Below are 23,154 nucleotides of genomic sequence, written 5' to 3' on the forward strand. Positions count from 1 at the left end.
AAGGTGCACTAATTTTACAACATAGTTTATCTTATTTTTTTATTTCATACATTTTATTTTAATAAACATTTGACCGCAATTTTTAAAAAGATTATTTTTATGCTATTTTAATCTTTATATCATTTAATATAATATACATTTTTCAAATCTTTTTTTAATTAAAAAAATAAATTTCAGTTACACTCACTAAAAATTAAAAATTTCAGTGAGAAAATAAATTCTGACCAAAATAATAGCAAATGTAATTTTTTGCCATGACATTTCTGTAATATATCAGTAGTAAACATCAGGTTTTGGTGTCAGGCCCTTAAAAATCAAAGAGTGCTCGACAGTTTTGTTTTTTGTCCACACGTTTCGATCTTGTAATTGGTTTGTTCTGCAGGAGGCGAAGAGAAACATGGTTTATTTTTGAAGGAGTAGCTTGCTGTGTGGAGTCATGGTTACTCCCCAACTTATTTCTACTGAAGCTGCTGTGTATTTGGCCTCTAGTAGCTGTAAAATCTCTTCCTGTTATTCTTTGGGAGGATGCTAGAAACATTGTAAAAAGCAAGCTATTGACATAGGTAAACTGTAGCACATCTGTTTTCTTGGACTGCAAAATAACTAAATTCTGGTAAATTTTGATTGCAGATTTCATTCGTTTACAAAATCCACTCAGCTTGTGCAACAGGGACTTTGACTAATGGGTTGGATCCTTCACCAGTCATGGTGTTATGGAGACTGGAAGTTGGTGTCCTTCCCAGCAGATGAACACCAGCACGTGTATTTACCAGCCACAATGAACTAAAGCAGTTGGCTGGTGTCAGGTTTATTTTGGGTGTTGGAAAGAATCCTGTCTACTTCTGTGACCGTGGCCTGATACTGTCACTGCACACTTGTATTTGCTCATGTTCTTTTACATTTAAAGTGTGCATTTGCTTCGGGGGTGTGCAACCGTAGATCCCCACAGTAGATATTTTCACAGGAGCTGTGACTGATGATTCAGTCGCTGGTTGTTTTGTCAACTTATCAGTGTTTGTGATAGGATCAACCAACGGTACATACTGTTCTTCTCTGATTGGTGGAAAGTTTGAAATGTTTTGCTGGATGTATTTTTCAGCTTTTCTCCAGCTTTTTTGGTTCACACAGCTCTCTCATTTCTCATGGCTTTAAAGCAGCCGTGACCTCCAGACCACAGTAATATTTACTTTTAGACCTTCAATATTTATGTATTTTACAGTCATAACTTGGGTAGGATAAGGGAACACGACAATGGCATATTATTGTTTGTTTATTTTGATAATGATTATTTTCCACCAACCAGTGAAAGAGTGTTTCAATGTCTTAATGTTTTTAATAAATACACATATAAAAGGAAAATATTTGCATGTATGTATTAGCTGCTGCCTGCCAACATGTTTAAATTACCGACAGTCTAGGTCTGCCACACTATTATAATTAGAGGTGCCTCCCAGAGGCCCCACGATATGATTTTATCCCGATACTTGAGTCATGATACGACATTCATGCGATTTTAAGCATTCTGGGATATGGTGAGTATTGTTACAATACATTGCGATTCAACTGTTTTATCTGCATTTTGTGTCTACAAAATTAAATTCAATCAATAATTGTTTTGTCAAATAAGAGAAAATTCTCTATCCATCTCCATTTATTTCTCCACAATGAGTCAAACCCACAGACTGACCAACAAAGTATTCAGTCAAACTGAACTGATATCAAACATGTATGGACGACAACATCTGCAGCATTTTCTCAAACTTTTCTCAACTTTAAGCTTCACTGCTCTGAATTTTTTGGAATGAAACATAAAAAAAGTCTAACTTTACAACGTTATTTCGACAACTTCCCGACACGACACTTGGTGCACATGGTGTATAGATTCCTTAAATCTCCTAGTTTGATATGATCCCAGTCTCTCCAGTAAATTCCTTAAAGTAAGCCAGCTATGACCTCCAGGAAAAAAACAAAAAACACAAAAATACTGCCAGCCCGCTGGCCATCGGAAGCCTAATAATCAATATTTGGCAGCTATGAATAGATATAATATTGCCATGCGAAGTATCGCAATGAAATGCTTTATAAAAAGTTTTGCCCCATCTCGAATTATAATACACCAAAATATTTAACACTTCTCAACAGATGAGGTTTGCGCGGTCTACTAAGGGGGACTGCACTTGGCAAAAGGGGTCGTGTTAACTGAGTATTAATCCATCTTTTTTTTTTTTTTTTAACAATGAAAGAAAAGTCAGAGTGTCATCCATCATGTTGACAGATTGGAAACCTGTGGGCGATAACCTTAAGTAATTTACACACCTGTTCTTTGTGCATCCTGCACAATTTTGCACCAATATAAAAAAAAAAAAATTTACTAAAGAATTCGTTTTGCATTTTTAAACATGATACATTATACAGTGTAAACCAATTCTCGAAAGGCTCAGAAAATAAAAAATACATGTAAATAAAACAAAAAGCTAAATAAACATCAGTACTGTATGCTCAGCATCAGCCAGTTGCTCATCATTTAAATAAAGGATAAATGCAAATAAAATAAAAAGCTATTACTGTCCATTGATATCAGTAATATAGTCCTCAGGGATCCTCTGCCATGTCTGTAACCCACCCAGACTTCTTTGTTGTGTTATCACCATTCATACACATACAACCTATGTGTTTGATAAAATTGTTTATATAAAAAAGTGTATCCTATTAGACCACATAGTTCTTCATAGATCAAGCTTCTTAGTTTTAAATAAAAGTGCATTTACTTTAAAATATTCTTCCAGGGGAGCATGCCCCTGGACACAATACTTGTTGCCAATATTTGTGCAGCCCTAGTGCTGGGTTGAGTGATATTATGTTGTCCAGTTACTGTTTGTCCACTGTCAAATATGGCCAAAGCTCCTCCTTCAATCTAGGTACTGAATGTGTCTTCAATAATTGTTTTTTTTACCTCATATGGGTGGAAGAATTCCCCTGTTTTTTTTTTTATTTTATATTTTTAAATGTATTTATTTATTTTGTCCCTTTCATGAAGGTGACAACAAAATGTGTACAGAGACACACTCTACACCTTCATGATTGGAAAGAAGCAGCAAGAAGAAAACATTTCTTATATTTGTCTGCCCCCTACTTGAACAATAAAAAGGATTTTACTGTTTGATTTCATAGTTGCAAGCCTTTTAAACCTGCAGGAAAACCTGCCCCAAGGTCCTGGTTACCTACCCCAAAAAACGTTTGTACATCTTGTCAGTGGACCATTTCATTGTCCTGTGGTTTCATTTCATCTTCTGAGTCAGGAATAAAATTGTGGTCGGAGAACTAATCTCTACAAAAAATGTTCAGTTAAAAGCAACATATTTTTTGTTGTAAACTTCTGCCTTAACATATTCAATGATATTCAAAAACCCATTTTAAACAATGCAGTTGCTGCAACATATAATATCACAGGAGGAGTATTTTTGCTCTGGAGCTGCACCAGGTGATGTCTGGCCTCACACTAACATTGTTGTTTTCGTGTGTGCAGTCCCAGTGGCTCGGTGCTGTCCAGCTTGGAGCAGGTGAAGACCTACCTGCTGACAGATGGAACCTGCAAATGCGGCCTGGAGTGCCCACTCATCCTCCACAAGGTAATATATTTTGCCTAATTCATTTAGAAACACAGCACTTGGGCACAGACTTTACAGCTGCCTCCTAACTTGACTCCAGAAGATATCCTAAGTAAAGAAGTCCCAATTTGCAAACGCTGTTGTCCCAAAAATGGATTAAAATACTGTCAATCAATCTTAACTTGCATGAGCAGATGGTGTTTTTGTACTACAAATATTGCTCCTGGCTGAAGGTATAAAATGAAGAAAAGGGGAAAGATGTGAACCACATGTCAAGCGTGCAGCAGCAGATGACATCAAACAGGAGGGTTTAGTTTGACTTGGAGACACGGATTGAAATAAAGTTATACTGTAAAAGTTAAATTTGTAATATCTTTTGTTTTGTTGGTATATTTTATCATTTTTATTCTAGGAGAAGTAAGAGTCGGTGAAAACGGCGTGTGTTGTTGTGCAGGGGTTTCAAACAATCTTTTTTTTTTAAGACTTTACTTAAATTTTAGTTAATATGTTACTGATTTTAAACACAAATGGGAAAACATTTAAATTTTAATGTTAATTAATTTCAACATTTATACCGCTTCAATCACTGAGAATGAGTGATAGCTAAATGCCTCTTCAGACGACATGATATTTTAATTCAGAGCAAACAATCAACTCCTGACAAGTCTTCGCCTCAAGATAGGACACATTAGTTATTTGACATTCGTTATGGCAGCTGTGAAGGAGGGAAAAGGATAGAGGAAGGAATAAAGGAGGAAGACGAAGTAAACATGTCTTTGAGGAGGAAATGGTGTCACACACGTCAAACCAAGGTGAAAACAACTTCTGACAGGCTATTGTTAAAGTGATGCTTTTGTTTTTGTTGAAATGGTCTTTTGAGTATCAAAACGTCACCCCTGTCAGCTTGAAAGGTGGCTGTAAAAAGTTTGTAGTTTTGTCCTTCACGGAGGACGGTGGCTGTGGTCAGCTTAAATTAATGTCACTTGCAATGAATTCCAATAGTGACCAATTTTCACAGCGGAAACGAGTATAAAAATGTCCATAGAAAGCTCTCAAAACTACTCTTGCAGCATAATCCACTTCTCCACTCCCATTCCATATGCTCAGCATGTATAAAATATATTCAAGCTGGACACATCCACTGAAGGAACAAACTACAAATGTCTGGATGTCATGAGCGTCCACTGCATCACATTACATCGGGTAATCTGACCGATTATCCTTGTTGTGGCTAAATTTGTCCCCAACACACCATGTGTGTCTGATCGTGCTATTATCAGGCTGATATCGTCTCGTCTGAGGAACTGTTGACTTTCCTCCTCTATTATTTATGTTTTAATAAAGCGGATGTAAACCTCCATAAAATCCCAAACATTCAACTACCTCCATTTTTTTGCGCATGCCCCATAAATTGTCTTCTGCAGATGGAAAATTAAAATACAAAAAATTTGATTCTCTGTGACTTTACCCCTCTGAACCCAAAGTAGATTCTGGGCTTTTTTGCTCTTGTCACATTTTACTCACTGTGGCCTCATTTTTCACTGCAATATTTAAGTCTTGCACCTCTGTGGAAACAGCACAATCATGAACACGTTTTGATAATTTATTTTACAAAAAGTGGGGAAAAATGGAATCCAAATGCTATACATATTGGACTGTTTACATTTCTACAACCTCTCTTGTCCTGTTGTCTCTGCTCTGTCACAGCCTGCAGTTCAGTTCGAAGGTTCAATTTATTTTTGTAACTTGACTGTTGGTCTCAGCCGAGTTATTTATGGCTTCCCAGGTGCACTGAAGAGCACAGAATTGTATGTCTTTTACATAATTCTTGGAAACTGCAAATCTTTGCCAAATTTTTAAATCAGACCTGTAGAAAAAGTGATAAATCAAATGAAATATCACTATTTTAAGCTTAACTTTGGTTATTATTATTATTACGGTCTGTCTGCAATTTGAAAATTGGGCTAGACCCACAGTATCCCTGTGGTTCCTCTGATTAGTTGTAAGACCACAATGCTAAGCTCACTGTTATCCTTGAATTCATGAATTCACTTTCTTGCTCTGGCTTTTATTCAACTGTATCCATCTTTCTATCCTTTTTTCCTCAGGTGTTCAACTTCGACCCAGGGGCAGCTGTCAAGCAGAGGACAGCGGAGGATGTGAAAGCAGATGAAGATGTCACCAAACTCTGCATTCACAAGAGGAAGCTTCTGGCTGTGGCCACGCTGCACAAGAGCATGGGGACACACCCACCTCTGAAGCTGACCAGTCCAGGGGGAGGTACGAGTACATGCAGTTTCAACTCAGTTGAAAATCAGTGTTTGAGTTTGATGGCAGCCTTTAGGTGAGTCAGTTGCTGGTGATCTTATCTGCACTAACATAATGTGTTTCTGCTGACACAAACAACATCAACATGCCAATGTTGGGGAAATTTGCCTGGTCTTGAATGTTGATTATAAAAGAGCCTCTGTAGCAAGCGATTTAGATTTTTTAAACCTTGGTTTTCAGAAATTATACAAATCTCATATTTCTTCCAAGGTGTTGGATTTGATTTAACTCAAATGTGTTTTGTTTGGCCTCAAGGTACATCATCTGTAGGAGCCACGCATTCCACGTCACATCGAGCAATAAGGACTAAACCCCACGATGGCCTGCCCAATGCTGTTGGCCCAGACTGCAAGAATCCTTTCAAGATGATGATGGCAGCTGGACAGCAGCAGCAGAGGCTGTATCCACCCCAGGAGATGGGTGGACCCCAGCAGCCCGAGCTCTACTCTGGGTATCGGAGGTCGCAGAGGCTGGGCAGCGGGGAGCCAGGACCCAAATCCCCGTACCGGGTCGGGTATGGAGGCATGCTGAGCCCACCTCCCTCCAGTGCTAAGCTGTATGGAGATGGCTCACAGTCTCCCAGTGCAGAAACACTAGGCAGCCCTGATGGCTTTTCAAGGACCAATCCTTGTGGGTTTCCAGGAGCCGGCAGTCCTGGTTCAGCCTCCATCCACGGGAACACTAGGACGCCTCTTTCTCCACCCAATGTAATGCTCCATGGCTCCCCTGCGGGCCAGCCATCCTGCGCCATGACAGGGAGGACTAGCACGCCCCTCTCCCCTACGGCCACTGCCAAAAGCCCTGTCATGAACATAAATATGCCTCGGGGGAACTTCCCCCCTGGTATGGATATGCCCCGTGCAGCGTTTCACCATAAAACACAGCCCCCTGTGCATCCCGTACCGCCTCCTCCATCCATACCGCCATCCTGTGCCCTTCAGAAAAGGCAGATGACCTCCGAAAAAGACCCATTAGGCATCTTGGACCCTATCCCCAGCAAGTTAGTCAGCCAGCCCCCTACCAACGCTCCAAACTCCTCCAACTTCCAGCCTAACATCCACTCTCAGGTACAAATGATGAATGTAAACATACCCCCTCCCGCCATTGTTCCCTTGCCAAGCAACTTACCTTTACCCACAGTCAAGCCTGGGCCTGTCGGGCATGGCGGCCATGTTCAAAGGACTCAACAGGGTGGACCGGCTTCCTCCATGTCCCCCTCCCCTGTCACTTCCCCTGTCCACATGACAGGGCCTGTTCTTGGGAGAATGGAGGCCTCCCCTCATCGCTCACGCTCATCCTCCACCTCATCTGACCATGGCAACTTTGCAATGCCCTCGGGGCACCAGGGCCCATGTGGCAACATGAAGGTCCCTCCTCGTTCCCCCAGGTCTGCCATGGGCTCTCCCAGGCCAGCCATGCCCTCCAGCCCCTCCACCAACAAAACTGACCCGCACCACCAGTACAAAGAGTCCCAGATGCTGCCTGGGATGGGAAACTCAATTGGCGCCCAGCAGCACAACAACCCCATGTACTCGCCCACCTCTTCCTCTTCATCAGCCTCTTCTCTGGCAACCCCCAGCGCTTCCCAGAAGGGCCACCCAGGACTCCTAGGGATGCCCCTCAACCAGATCCTCAACCAACAGAATGCCGCTTCCTTCCCCGCCAGCAGTCTCTTGTCAGCCGCAGCCAAAGCACAGCTAGCAAATCAAAACAAACTCAGCGCTGCTGGCAACAGCCCTGCTGGCATGGCTGGTGGTGGCGGAGGTGTTGGTATGGCAGGCATGGGGGCTGGTGGTGGAGGTAACGGAGGTGGTGGCGGACACCCTGGCTCTATTAGCGGCCCTCGAGGCATGGAGGGACACAGCACTTTAAACTCAATGCTCCCGCCAAACTCCACCATGCTGCTCAACACTCCGGAGGGCCAGAGTGGGAGGGCGGCTCTTAGAGACAAACTCATGGCCCAGCAGAGGGACCCCATGCGCAAACGGAAGCAGTCAGCGGGCAGCGCTGCTGTAAACCACGAAAACGCTAACAACATGGCCTACAACATGCTTAACAAACGAGGCATGGGTGGACCCCACATGGCAGGGCCCAGCGCCACTGAGCAGCTGCGAAAAGTGGGCCGACTTGGAAACCTTCCCCCAAACACTTCCATGGCTCAGCTCCTCCAGTCCATGAGTTGCCAGAGCTCCCACAACCTGGCTGGGAACAGCCATTGTCCAGGTCTGAGCCCCGGCCCGGGGTCTCAAGGATCTGCACAGCTGCACTACAACGACAGCACAGGTATGGCCCCTGGTGGTCCTCAGCAGAACCTCCTAGCTCAGCAGAGGCTGCGGGGTCCAGGAGATGCCATGCAGCACTGCCAGAACATGGACACCTCTGGAGGCCATCTGGGCTCTCGTCCAGGCCAGTTTCCTGACATGATAGCCCAGATGCAAGCCTCCTCCATGAGTAACTGTGGGCCTATGGGGCCAGGGGGTGGACCAGTGGGCCCTGATGGCATCCCGCTGGGACGCCCTAACACTAACCCCCCACCGCTGTCCCATCCGGGGCCTCACCCCTCACAGCAGAACCTCCTTCACGGCATGGGGCGGACTACCATGGTGGTGATGCCACATGGAGGTGGTGATGGAGGCTGTACACAGACCATCTCTGATACAGGTGAGACTTTTTATGATGCACTGTGCTAATTTTAGCATGGAGGTCAATAGTTTACCCGTTATCCATAATTGAATTTAAAGCCATTTATTCAAGGTAAATTAAGTCATAATATGTTATTTATTGTCTCTATTTTCTAGACAGCACATTTCACAACATTTTATGGCTAAAATAATTAAATTATTTTTATATGTGAGCAAGACACTGACAACAGTCATCACACTGACTATTTATTACACAATTTTCTCTAAATAATTGATTGTTTGAAATGCAGTGTAAGAAACAAGAGGCTAAAAGGCTTCTCAGATGAATTATGATGATAATCCTAAATTTAGCAAAAAATCAGCTCTGCATAACCTCTACCTAACTGTAGATTTAAATGTTTAGAAGTTACTTTAATAATTAATTTAGTTCCATTAATAAAAATCTTAATCAAACCAAATCCTAATTTGGTTAGGTGACATATTCAAATGACTGACACACACTAAGGAGGACAGAGTCCATACTGGCCACCCGTTGGCTGGAGGATGGCGTTGATATCCTGTGCAGACTGTTTGTCCCCCCCTTTCTTTCTCGCGATAAGCCAGCGGCTGGATGAAGATGTGGTTTCTATGGTTTTGAGTGAACTAAAACCAAAGGATTTAGGTGATAGGCCCCGAGCCTAGACAGTCGGGCTCCTCCAGTATCTCTGAGCTAATGAGCAGGCCCCTCATCTTTGGAAGCTCGGCTAATTGTCAGTCAGCCAGTGTTTCTCTTTGTTTTATTTGTATGCTAGCATCAGTCAATGGTGTAAGAAGATGGAAATGGGATCTGGATCACGCTTTAAGGGAAGCAGCCCAGATAGGGCGCTCTAAAGAGCTTCTCCCAGCTAGCTGGTCGCTATAGTAACGATAGACCCTGAATGGAGACCAGAGTGAAGCCTTTGATGAGGGTTTAGGCCTGTGTGTGTGTTTGAATGACTGTGTGTGTGCATGTCTATGACTACTTGTGAATTACAGTGTGTGTGCTTCTGTTTATTTGTGTGCATATGAATGACTTTGTGTGTGACTGTATGTTTTTTGTGTGTGTGCTCGTATTCGTGTGTGCGTTTGTTTTGAAAGCACTGAAAAGACCTAGATCTTGTTTTTTTCCCCTTGCTGCCTGCTGTTGGACTGGACTATGAGTTTATGTATTCATTGTGCGTCTGTGTGTCCTCATGGTTTATAATCGAGATACCGCCAAGGTCTGCTGCAGGCCACCTGCTCTTATCACCAGGTGCTCCGTTATTCTGTGTGTCTTCTCCTTCAGGTCTTTGAAATTCAGGTGGTCTTGTGTAGGTCAGAAGGTCAAGCATGATGGGCTGTACTGTGAAACAAAAAACACATATCGTCACATAATGACACACTTAATTTATGGATGTCAAAACACCACAAATGTAGAAGTCGATTCTTAATATCTTATTTGATACCACGCTCTACTTAATTTTTCCTGACTGCCTGAGTTTTCCCCATTTTATACCGTGTCTATAGTAAGGAAGACAAACTCAGTTTATCTCCTTTTAGTCTCCTTTTTTCACCTGGTGCAGAGCGGAGAGAAGAGCTGTCCGCGAACTTGTTGCACTGCTACCAATTTGGGCTGCTCTGTTTCAATAATTTTAAGCTGGAAAAAAGTGCATGCAGGATGAATTTCAACCGTGGTGTTCTGTCAGGTTTAAAGATACACTTAGCTTGTTCTCCCTGCATGCTACAGCTCATCATCCAGCAGATGTTGGGAGGCAGGTGAGCAGGTGGAGCTCCTTGTCCTGTGGCATGGAGGGACACTGGTTATCCCAAGTTCCCTACCGTACCATTGGTACTGTCAAAAATGTCAGTATTTGGGCTTCGACATGGTACCAAAGTATCTGTTCTCGTTTTTTTTTTTTAGATAATGTTTCCTAACATGGATGAAGGCTCCCTCTCTTGGTTTATGGCAGTCATAGCTAGTGCTCGCTAGCAGACTTGGTTGAAAAGGGACAATCGTTATTCAAAATGAGCAGTTGACCCCTTACCACTTTTGGTCCAAGACGAAAACACACAGTGCACTGTGGTAGCGATATCATACAATAGCCCCACCCTAAAGCATCCCCTGCTCTATCCATAATTTACAACATTAACATGATGCTATACTGAAGAAGACTTGAAACTAATGATTGGTAGTTTCACCAGCCATGGCAAAGTTATATTTCTCATTATAATTAATTCAACATGGAGGCACTTCTGACTCTGCACCATATGGAGTTTAACACAGAGGAAGAACAGAGTCAACCTGTTGCCTCCTCCTGTTGCTTGTGTCTGTTTTTATTATGCAGGGTTATGTCACCACTTTTCTATCTGTGTGCTTCTACGAATCAGATTTTGATTGTTTTTTGAGTCTTTCTCACGTCTAACCTCCCAATATTGGCCTGGCTGGGGTCTAGACAACCACATGTCCTGTTGTTGTTGTTGTTGTTGTTGTTGTTGTTGTTGTTGTTGTTGTTGTTGTTGGATGTATAAATTGAAAAACAATCAAATTTTTGGTTTGTGGTCATCTACTTCTACTTTCCTATTGCGTTACTGCCATTAGCTGTTACCACCTCCTGCAGTATAAATATGCTCATGCATGTGCATCCTTGTCATTATCCAGTGATAGAAACAATTAGGGGACCCTGTCACTAAAACATTACTCTGAAATCTAAAAGAAAGCAAGAATAATCTTACAGATACAGTGAATACAGTAAATTGACTCACCTCAGCTCCCTCCCCTGTCTATGGGCCCTGGTGGCCAAAGCACATAAGCACTCAGGCTCTTGGGATAAAAAATATTCTGTCACCAAATGGCGAAGTGCTCCGTTGATTTTCCCATACTTGAGGCTAATTTGGATGACATGTTAGGGATCTTAAGAGCACTGAAGGCTCTTTGAAAGTGGCCTAGTCAGTGGCTTTTTAGCAGCAGCCTCTAACCATCTGTTTCTAGACAGCTCGTGAGCTTTGAACACCCCCCCTCTACTCTTGCCATCAACAAATACTCCAAAGTTCATTGTGAACCCCCCCCCCAGACCTCCTGCCACCCAGCTGACTGCCCCCCATCCCCCAGCAGAATAAAATCACACCACCCGACCCTCGTAGCCCCCCTCATCCACCCACCCAACTCCCCCAACAAGCTTCCTGGCAGTGGACAGCACCACCAATCATCACTCGGTTCCCATGGCAACCTCCCCCGGCAACAGCCGTCACTATATCATAGCAGTAGAGGAGGATGTGGGGAGGAAGGGGGAGGGGTTGGCCGAGTCGTGGCTCTCAGCGTTACAGAGGAGAGAGAGGGGAAGAAAGAAAAGAGGAGGAAAAAAATGGAGAACACACACAGCTGCCCTTCAGCTACGTAGCATCGCACCAGCTGCTCCAGTCGCCACTCGTCCACACACACACACACACACACACACACACACACACAAAACACAGCGTTAGGCCTCGGAGATTTTGTATTTGCTTCGGCTTTGTCTGCATAACATCGCTGCTGGGCTCAGTCATTGATACATCTGTGGCCTTGATATATTTTGTTCATGTTCTGTCCTTGAACGTTTTGCTAACTAGTCTGTCTGGACCGTGCATCTGGCAGAGCGTCCATCTGTTAGTTTGGGGTGCAACAGATTGTTAATGTGCAACTTTTTCTTTGATTGTAAAAGTCTCGGTTGAAAAACACTTCCCGGGGTTTGCCATTCATTTTCTGGTTTCCTGTTTACTGCATTTATTTGTGCCGCCCACTCAAAAAGAGCTGCTTCCACAAAAAAGATGATATTGTCTGGTATTTTTATATAGTTCACTGCGTGCAAAAGCCTGAATAGAAATGCAATAGTTAATGCAGATTAACTGACAAAGAACAAACACTCGAAGCAAGTCATCTGAAGCATAATTTTCTAGCAAAAAGTGAGGTAAACCGTATCTTTGCTGTGCTGTGATTTACTGAAGTGATCACAAGGACAATTTTGACTTATACCGTCTTAATGGTTATGCAGGAAACCCCTCGTCCCTTGGCTGCGTTATGGGCGGCTTACAGCAACACGTCAACACCGGCGGAGGTCAGATGTACCAACAGCAGGTCCTCCAGGGCATGCAGCAGGGGGTGGCCTCCCACCCAGCCTACCAGGGACAGCAGCACTTCTCTGACAACCCACCTTACACAGACGGAAGCAACACCAACGCCGGCTCCATGGCCTGCCTCTACCAGAACTACCAGGTGAGATGATGACCTTTTGACCTCCTGTAGCATTTCACTTAGTTTCATAAAAACATTTTTCGACATGTAACCTTGATGTTGTGTTCACAGCCGGGGATGTTGCACCCACAGTTCAGGGAGGGGCAACAGCCCCAGGGCGAGGGGCATCCAGCGGGTACTGTTGGTGGCGACAGGGGCCCCGGTGGAGGCCCAGAGTCGGTGGACGCCATCTACAGAGCCGTGGTGGACGCCGCCAGCAAGGGCATGCATGTTACCATAACCACCACAGTGAGCGGGACCACGCAGGCGAGTCCGGTGCCTGCGCTCAGTGCCATGAGTGCCTTCACTGCCTCGATAGGGGAGCCAGTCAACCTCCCCCAGGCAGTCAGCACAGTCCTGAACAGGCACCAGGAAGGGGAGGCTTTACCCCAGCAAGCCAGGCCGAGGCAGGTGAGGCCAGGACGGGGTCAGAAGAACATGGATCCAGGGAAGAGCACCCCAGATATCCCCGAGGCCAACGACTACTTCCGTTCTCCTGGCCGCGGGACTCCCAGGGGGCAGTGGGATGGGGACACGCAGCACGGGGGAGGCTTCGATGGTCACAGCAACAACAGCGCCTGGGGCAGTGAGGAGTTTCTGGAGTGCTCTACCCAAGTGAGGAGTAGTCCCTGTATGGAGCGACCCGCCAGCCTGGCACCTGCCCCACCCTGCCCCACTGAGGGGTCCAACGACCACGTCCTGGTCATGGCTCACGATAAAGCCTTCCTTGATGACGGCTACCGCTTCAATAACTGCAACCGGACACCTGCTAACTACAAGGAGCGTCTCGAGCAGACGGTGGAACGATGCGTTCACATCAACGGCACCACCCCCCACTTCAACTCCCGGAGTTACGGAGAGGTCCTCGGCCCCCCGCGGCAGGAGCTGACGGGGGACGACCAGTCGCCCAGCTCCTCCACGAGTCTGGAGGGACCTCTGGCCACAGCCAAAGACTACAGCCACTACAATGGCCACTTCAACGGTATGGCGCCCAGCCCCTCGGACACAAAGAGCCTAAGCAGCGAGGAGGACCTGCGGCAGCCCGACTCTCCCTCCTCGGAGCTGCTTCACTATCGGTCCAGGACCTTCAACATGGGAGAGCTGGTGTGGGGCCAGCTCAAGGGCTTCCCGCCTTGGCCTGCCAAGCTGGCCGGGGACGAACAAGTACACAGCGCTGCTATGCAGCTGCGGGAGCAGGCCAAGGTGAGAAACCTGTCTGTGACCACCTGTCATTATTTTATTTGCCAACTTGAGTTTTCAGACAAAATAAGTCTCCAGAGTGAAGGCAGATTTCAGCGGCTTTACAAACTTACTAGCCAGCCGTAGTTCCTATTAAACCATATCAAAAAGTTTTGGGTTAGAGCTAATTATTTTCCAGTTCAAGATGGGTGCTTACCAGAAAATTAAGATGGCAAAATAAGTTGTATTATTTGATTTCATGAGCTGGAATAAAACTAGACTATTCCTGTGTGGATTGTGCACTGATTTCTACTGATATATACAAGTTAAAAACAACCCAAATAAATAAAACAAATAAACAACATGACTATGCAAAGGTCCTTAGAATGCTGCTTTCTTTAATCAATAACTTTATTAAAGAGTATTTAACATTATTATACGCAATTATACATAAAACATGCGGTGTATAACCTGGTGAATTCTAAAAATGCACACTGACAAAATAAACTGAATTGATTAAAATATTATAAATGTCTTAATAATCATCAGTACTATATTTTCAGTATCAGTCAATTGCTTACCATTTAAATAAAGTATAGATGTAAATAAAATACGTAATCTATACTTAAGTATATGTTGGATACAACCTGGACACTGTAAGTGTAAATAGAATAATAATGCATCAAATTCGGAATGCAGTGTATATTTAAAAAAAAAAAAAAGTTTAAACAGTTTAAAATTAAAATTTTTCAGCTGAATTTTGATCATAAAGGAGTTGCAAATTATTGCATAATGGATTTTGTACAGCTTCTCTCTGGAATAACAGCACAGGTTTGACTACCACCTATGGTCATCTCTTTCTCAATCTTTAACCGTAATCACTTTAAAAAGAAAAAAAGGCAATATACATGACCTCTATATAACACCATTTTTAAAATGCTCCCAAGCATAAATAAAAAAATATACAATTTATCAAAATAAATAACTAAATGATAACATTTCCATTTTAATTGCCCCAAGCATTGTGTTCTGTAAAATAGGTTTCCATATTAGCGTGTATCGGACAACATGCGCAAATACCAATATTCCGATCCTTTTTTGATAACCAAGTTTTACCCTGAAGGAAACCTGCTGCAACACTGAAAAGTGAGAAGGAAACCAGTATTTTTGTCCACTGTCCATAGCAGCAGATGGATTCTAAAATGCTCTGAACACTTTACCTGCCAAATCAGAGTTTCAGAATAGAGGTCCGACTAACGATCACTGCCAAATGAACCGTGAGACAGTGCAACAAATCTACCGCAATTTTCTGGTGTTTGGGGGGGAAATTGTCAATCTGCTACCGAACAGTTCCTAAATGTACTCAGATGTTTTGCCTTGTGTCCATGCAGGTAGAGCCAGAGAAGCTAAAAACACTAACTCACGACTTGGAGGCACTTGACCGAGCCACCAAAAGAGGCCTGAAGTAAGTAAACCGACTTGCCTTAATGTTGCTTCAGTAATTAATTAAGGTAAAATACATTCTTAAACCCCACAATAGATGCTCTATGGTAATTACTGTATGATATTTTGCTGCAACATACACATGGTTTCTGTCTTCTGGTTTCTGAAACTCTGTATCAACAGTACTTTCTAGGTTTGCATTGCACATAGACCGTTTACAGTGGCAGATTTAACACTTAAAATTTGTGGTAATGTTTGCAGCAAGGGGTTCTTGATTTCAAATAGAGGCAGATGAAAGCAGGTTTCTCATTTCTAGTCAACAAACAATAATTTGATCCGTTTTCTCAGCTGTAGCGACAAGATAATCAGGATAAAACATTCCTTCTGTGAGTTTACTCAAACAGGTTTCTGACTGACATGTATTTAAGTCAGAAATCTGTAGCAAGGGTTTTGTATTGAATTGCTTTTTGTATGATGTGTTGTGATGGTAGGAAAATGGCGATCCATCGTGATGACATGGAAATAAAGAAACAGCATTGTTCCTGCACTGAACATAATTGCAACATAACAAAACTTTTATAACATGTTCCGATGCAAGTCTGTGGGAAAAGTCTTTTTGGGGCTTGGTCTGAACTAGTGTTGTTGAGCTGATGAGGAGAGGCCAACTTCGAATGTTGTGTTAACAAACAGGACACAAACCCTTCTTATTCTGCCTGTATTTAAAGGCAGTGGCCTGAAATACAATGTTTTGGTCATTGTGAAAAGTTGCCCTGGAGCAAAATCACTTGAAGCATTGTCTTAAATGTAAATAATGTAAAATGTAAATGTTCAACAGACCGGGGAAACTGAATAATCACTTGGAAGCTGCTATCCACGAGGCCATGAGTGAGCTGGATAAGATGTCGGGCACAGTGAGTGTTTAAGACATGATTTTCATCTTCACAAAGTATTGTTTTTTGCCGTCAGCATCATATTTTCTTTCTATCTGCCATCAGATCCCGTCGAGAGATCGTCAGGTGAAGCTCCCCAAGCCTAAGAGGAGGAAGATATCCAGATAACATTGAATGTGTCGGCCCAAGAACGTCCTCAAAGCCTTCGGAGACTTCGTCCGTTCAGCCTTGATGCGATCTGAGCTCTCTAACAGGTGCTACACATGGACTTTCAGTGGTACATCCTTGTTCCATGATATCGACTTGACTCAATGACTGACCACAGAAGGTGCTGGAAATTTCCAATCACCAATACAGTTTTAACTGTAGAGAAAAAAAAGAAAAAATAGAGGAAAACATCGGTTGCAATTTGTCTACAGCTCACTGAATTAACTATTTTTTTCTAGTATAAGATAGTAAAACAAACAAAAAAAAAAGCTACAAGCATTACCTTACATATTTAAGAAAAATAGACAGTCCAAATATTTCTGATACATTTTCAATATGTATATAGATAATCCTGAAATTTCATGCTATTAAGAATTGTATGTAAATATTGTACAATGTCATGTACAAGCATACCTAATGCACATTTTATCTTTTATTGTACAAAAACAAAGCAGAAGTGTACCAATGTCTTGGTTTCTATTCAGAAATGCGGTTGCATACGGCCGCATGCATAGGATAAATAAGAATACAGCCTAAAGCTTTTATATGATGACTGTAAGACGTGCTGTTTTGTTTTGTTTTGTTTTTTTGTAAGGGAACAGCAGTGGAACAGGCATGAGTATATGAGTTCTCCATTACAAAAGTCACACCAGTTAAGTGTTCATTTGTATTGGGGGGGAAAAATTATTATTTTTTTAAACAGAATGAACTTTACCAGCAGAAAGTGTTCAATGAGCAGGGTGAGAAATGACGACCGGCCGGACGAATGTTGGTAAATCTTCATCTGCTCCTCCACTCACTTTGACAGGACAGTCAGGATATTTGGATGATAAATGTCTGGTTGGCAGGTGATTTCTGTTTGTTTTTTTGTTTTCATTGGCAAATCCTGCCATTTTTTAAGAAGGAAAAATCCACCCTCAGGCATTTTTTTTTTGTGCATTTCAGGAGTTTTGCAAAAACCTTTTGATTTTCATTTAATTGTTTGTAATTTTCAGAAAAAAACATCATTTTGGGCATTTCTGTTCGGAGATCATTCGCACTGCCAAGGAGGTCATGTTTCGGATTGTTTGTGTGTTTGTCAGCAGGATTACTGAAAAACTACAGAATTTAATGAAACAGGGTATTGCATATACTGTATGAATTATTGTTACGGTTAACAGTATTATCACGGTTTTGTTACCTTTTGCAGCACCTTTCTGCATGTTCTGCAGACAAAGTGACAAAACAAAACAAAATATGACCCACAAGTCTATGGAGTGCTGCCCTCCATGTTTTTTTATTGATGTGAAACAAACCCATCTGGGAAACTGTTGCTAACTTTGGTTGATGCTGTGCAGTTTTGACTGTAACTTTTTCGAATAATAATGATTAAAAAAATCTGAAAAATTAGTTCCTAACTTTAAAAAAAAATTTACGACAATGCCCCCTCAAGTTAGAACAATAACTCTGGGAACAACTATACAATACATCTTTGTCCATGTTGTGTTCACTTTACGACTTAAAGCTTAAAGCTATGTCATGCACCATGACATAGGTGGACGTTTGTGTTCTCCAAGTGTCATTCAAAATTAAATATCTTTCTGATTTGGCTTTTGGGTGGAATGAAAAGATAAAATTAAGAAAAAAAAGTTGCTCTGGGGACTGGGATGTTGTGAGGGTATCTGTTCAGATTTTTACAGCATTTCATAGACTAAAGGATTAAACAAACTAAGAATCTGCAGGTTAATTGATAAGGAAAACAAGAAGGAGAGTGCAGAAAGAGAAGAGGAGAAGGTACTCAGTAGGTTTTCCATAATCCAGCTGACAAACAGACAAACAAACCACACCGAAAACCATCTTTGGTGGATGTTATAATCAGTTTTTGCAGCCCTACTTGATGGCTACTTGACGAGCTAGTTTGTAGCTGTTACCATCAGTACGTTAACATGCACTGAGGTCACCTGGTAAGCAACACGAAGTCACCACTAAAAGTGTTTTGGGTGGATTTTTCCTTCACCTACATTCAAGAATCACGCTGAATTGAAGACTCATGTCATTTGGTTGTTGTGATTATGTTCTCGTGCTCGTTTGTACAGTGATTTCTCCATGACTGTAGTCGTTCTTTGCCACAACTATAGCTTTAGTTAGAGTAACCAACCTCAGAGGCAGAGTCTAGATTATCAAACGGAAACACTAACTCGGTTTTCATGAGCAGCATTTCTCGCATTTAGGGGCCTTGTGTTTTATTTGTTTTGCTTATTGATGTAAATTATTTATGTACAGTACTCCATATTTATTTTAAGCTTTACAAATATGCTAGATGGCAATAATACTACCAAGAGTTGAGAACTCAAGCCTTATATGTGTATATGTATGTTTTTTTTTTTTTAACAGTGAATAGATTGAGTATTCAGAGTCCATTACAAAGGTCATGTTCCCTTTTTATTTAAGAAGTGAGCATTTTAGATAACGCTTTTTTTTTTACAGTGAGGCTTTCTGATCGTTTTTTGTTACAGATTGTGTCACAAATTTCTTAGTTAAAGGAAGGAAATGTAATAACGTCTGCCTCCGAGACCATAATATTTATGAATATGCACATCTGAAAAGGCAGACGGCGATAAATGCAGTTTTAACACTACTACGGAGTAAAATCATCACTTGATCGGTCAAAATCGACAGTATTGGAAACTCAATGTACACACACAGCTGCTCCTCGAGATCAAAACGACAAACCTGAAATCACTACAGAATTATCAAGTGCAATATACCAATCGATGGCAAAGATCAACAGCTTAGAAACACTGCATCTCTGATTGTTTGAATCCTTTTCTTTCACCTTCAACATGTCCCCTCTTGACGTGCACAAGCTCAAAACCTCTTGGTTACAATATCCATCTTTTTTCAAAGAAAACCTAACCTGAGAGCCATTGATTAGTAATTTATTTGTAGCTTTTACATGAACACACAACTGTTACTCCAAGGCCTAAATTTCATTGTGATGCACACATTAAAAACTTGAACTTGTTGCAAGAAACTCAGCTATTACAAATGTTTGATTCTAACCTTAAAACCAAATAATACACTACTTTGTCAAGAGATTATTTGCTTTCTCACTCAGTAAAACATATTAACACTAATATTAAAAACATATCTGCAACTTTTGAATGTGCTCACAAGTTTTACAACTGCAGGAAACTGTAGTTTGTCAGCCAGGAATCACACTTATAAACGTCAAAGTATATCCAAACTTTAAATTACAGCCAAGTAAACAATTTCCACATTTCTTATTTTGTTCATGTGTGAACACATTTACGAACATTAATTAAGCATAAGTTGTACTGTATTTTCTAATGAGATCGATAGCTTATCTCAAAACATTTTTTGCCTTTTTTGTTTGTGCACACTGAAGAACGCAAGGACATTTCTGAAGCAGCAGGTCATGTGGGTGCATTATTATGTCCAACCTGTTTGAGGACACAATTTCCAAAAGATGTGAAGTTTATGGCAACACAGGTGATATTATGAAAGCCCATTAATGCCAGTAAAAGACACAACTATGGTGACAAAAACAGATCCTGTAAGTCATTATAATGAGCAATTCTCTTAAAATAATGACTTACTTACAAAATAATGACACGGTATGAGAATTTATATGAGAAACCTTCCTAAAATTATGACTTTGTATCTCAAAGATAATGACTTGGTATAATGATTAATGAAAAACTCTCAATATTTACTAATAATACTAAGAAATAATTTAGTAAACTTTGGTATTCACGAGAAACTTTCTAAAATTATGACTTACGTGTATAATTAATATGAGAAACTTTTTTCTTTCATGCTTAACTTTCTAAAAAAAAATGATGAGTTAGTTTGAGAATTAATGAGAAAAATCCTCCAAATGATAAGTTAGTATCTCAAATAACGAGTTAGACTGATATATGTAAAAACAAAAGGGAAAATTTCTCAAAATAATGAAAAGCTTCCTAAAAATAATGATTCACTTCTTTAATAAAGTCATTATTTTTGCAATACCAAATCCTAGTTGTAAAAAATAAAGTTATGTAAAAATAAAGCTATGATTTTAAGATACTTAGTTATAATTTTGAGAAAGGTTCTTATTAAAATGACTTACAGAATCTTCTGTTCATTACATTGTCGGAATGAGCTTTCATATAATATCTGTTGAAATCTACTAAAAGAAAACCTGTTAAAACTATCAATCCTTTTCAAAAATGTCCCTATTTTTCAGGGTGCACACTTTGAATAACCTCAGTTTTTACTGTAATCTGTGGCGAGGAAATCCTCCGGGGCCGTTTTCAAAATGTGACGTTCTGTGTCGAGAACACGTGAGCTCTCTCGGTAAAGTTCATTCTGCCTCTCCCCTCCCCGTTATTTGTGCAATGACATGCAGGAACCCGGTCTCATGTTGGGAACCCATGTGTTATGGATCTGTTATATCAGTTTCATGTTCTTTGTGGTCAAGAGTTCAAAGCATTTTTGTGTTCGAGGTGGTCTGTGCAGTCTATTTTTTCTCCTCCTTCCACCTGTGATTGTGTGTGTGCGTGTGTGTGTGTGTGTGTGTGTTGAGGTGTGAGTATGATTTTTATTTTCCCTTGTGTTTGTTTTCTGCTCTTTGAATCTAATTTTCCATCTTCCACTCTTTCATTGTCAGTATTTTATTTTTTCAACTTGTAATTAAGTATATATTTTCTCACTAATATATACTTTACAAAAAATAGACTTGCGTGAAGTATGATGTGCACTTGATTGCTCTTGTTTATTTTTCTTTTTTGCATTAATGTGGGCTAGGAATAGTTTGTCAGAGTCCATTATTTTGAGATTGTTTGGACTTTTTTTAATGGTTTGATGTAAGCAGCATTTTTTTTGTAAATATTGTGAAACATTACAGGTCATGCAGTGATGTAACATTTTGAACAATGTTGCACAGATGTTTAAGATATTAAAAACATGGTCACTCTTACTTGAATAATCTGTGTGTAATGTGTTTTTATGTTTCCTGTTTCTTGTTTCCTGATTATGTTTCAAAATAGTTCCCACGTTATTTTGTATTCTAAATTTAAAAATGGGATTAAAAACAAGGATAATTTTAAACCAAGTGTTTCTTGTTGCACACTGCCCCCTAGTGGGCAAATAGGATAGTAATTCAGAATATTCCACCAGAAGATATGGAGAATAAAATAATAAACAGGTAAAAGATAATTGTTGGATATGTGACATAAAATACACCTGAAGAACAAATTGCCAGTGTTTTAAAATTGGTATCTATACGTTATAGAAAAGTAAAAAAATTCAAGGTCTGGTAAACAACTAAAATACTTTAAAATAATAATTAAAAGAAGTTTCGGTCAACTCAAGGTTTATTTTGCTATTTATGTGTTTTTTTAGAATTAAATTATTTAATATGTTAATTTTTAATATGTTTTAAAATTGGTTTCTTTAAAAGTATAAAATAAAATCTTCAAGGATTAAAAAAAAATGAAATTATGTATGTATGTGTATATATATACACACACACACACACACACACACACACACACACATATATATATATATATATATATATACATACACACACACACACACATATATATATATACAGATGCCCACATATATATATATATATATATATATATATATATATATATATATATATATATATATATATATATATATATATATATATATATATGACATATCCCATATCAGTTTTAGTATAATACATGTTATATTTTAGCAGTATCATAAGGCTATATGAAATTAATTTATTTGCTGTGGTGGAAAGAATTATTTTACTGATGTACTATACTTTTATACACTTTTAAGGTAATTTCATTGAATATTTCCATTTTATGCTACGTCATGCTTCCAGTCCACTACATTTTGGAAGCCCTAATTTTCTGCACTATAGCCTACATTTATTTGGCAACATTATAGACATACTTTGCTGATTCATAATTATGAATACAACAATCAAATCAACTAATCATTTATGATGTAGTCATATAAATTAATCTGCCCTTCAGTATATAAAGTAATTAGTTAGCTCCACCTTTACCAGCTGCATTTACATTTAGCGACATTTAAGTGACGTGTGAACACATGAATGCATCAATAATAATAATCCAATAATGTAAAATATATTTTATTCTGCATGATGAGTACTACTCAAGCATATTTTGGTTCTAATATTTTAATAGGCCTTTTTTTTTTTTAACTAAACCTATAAGTAAGCTTTTGACTGATGTGTAACTGAGGTTTTCTACACTAGTATTGCAACTTTTAACGAATTACAAGATTTAAGCCTGTTTTGTTTTGTATTAACAATATAAATCTGCGAAATATAGCTTGATATCATGAATTAATAATTATTCCCTAGCTGTATTCATTCATTAGCTTTAAAATAAGGGATAATATGAGGGATTCATCTGTGTATGCGCGTTCACACTGACGGTGGTGGTGCTGATGCGGGGCACGGGTGCGCGCCGCGGCACCGTGCCTGGAGCGCGCCTTTATTGCATGTGAGGACTCTGCGGCTGTCTCTGCGCATCCGCTCCGGGCTCTCCTCTCTTTGCATACCGAGCAGTTGCGTC

The 23,154-nt window shown here is 40.5% G+C and overlaps 1 protein-coding gene across 1 annotated transcript in view; it reads left to right on the forward strand.

Annotated features, from left to right (window-relative positions):
* Nucleotides 1–20,138, forward strand: part of LOC131962777 (methyl-CpG-binding domain protein 5-like) — a 29,863-nt gene extending 9,725 nt beyond the window's left edge. Inside the window, exons 3-10 of the mRNA XM_059327840.1 lie at nt 3,527–3,629; nt 5,717–5,888; nt 6,192–8,597; nt 12,604–12,824; nt 12,915–14,045; nt 15,413–15,486; nt 16,300–16,375; nt 16,460–20,138. Of these exons, the coding sequence (XP_059183823.1) occupies nt 3,527–3,629; nt 5,717–5,888; nt 6,192–8,597; nt 12,604–12,824; nt 12,915–14,045; nt 15,413–15,486; nt 16,300–16,375; nt 16,460–16,522 (4,246 nt within the window). The 3' untranslated portion in view covers nt 16,523–20,138. The remainder of the gene's footprint in view (nt 1–3,526; nt 3,630–5,716; nt 5,889–6,191; nt 8,598–12,603; nt 12,825–12,914; nt 14,046–15,412; nt 15,487–16,299; nt 16,376–16,459) is intronic.
* Nucleotides 20,139–23,154: the final 3,016 nt, after the last annotated feature.

The sequence above is a fragment of the Centropristis striata genome, chromosome 24, assembly GCF_030273125.1.
Source record: "Centropristis striata isolate RG_2023a ecotype Rhode Island chromosome 24, C.striata_1.0, whole genome shotgun sequence".
NCBI lineage: Eukaryota > Metazoa > Chordata > Actinopteri > Perciformes > Serranidae > Centropristis > Centropristis striata.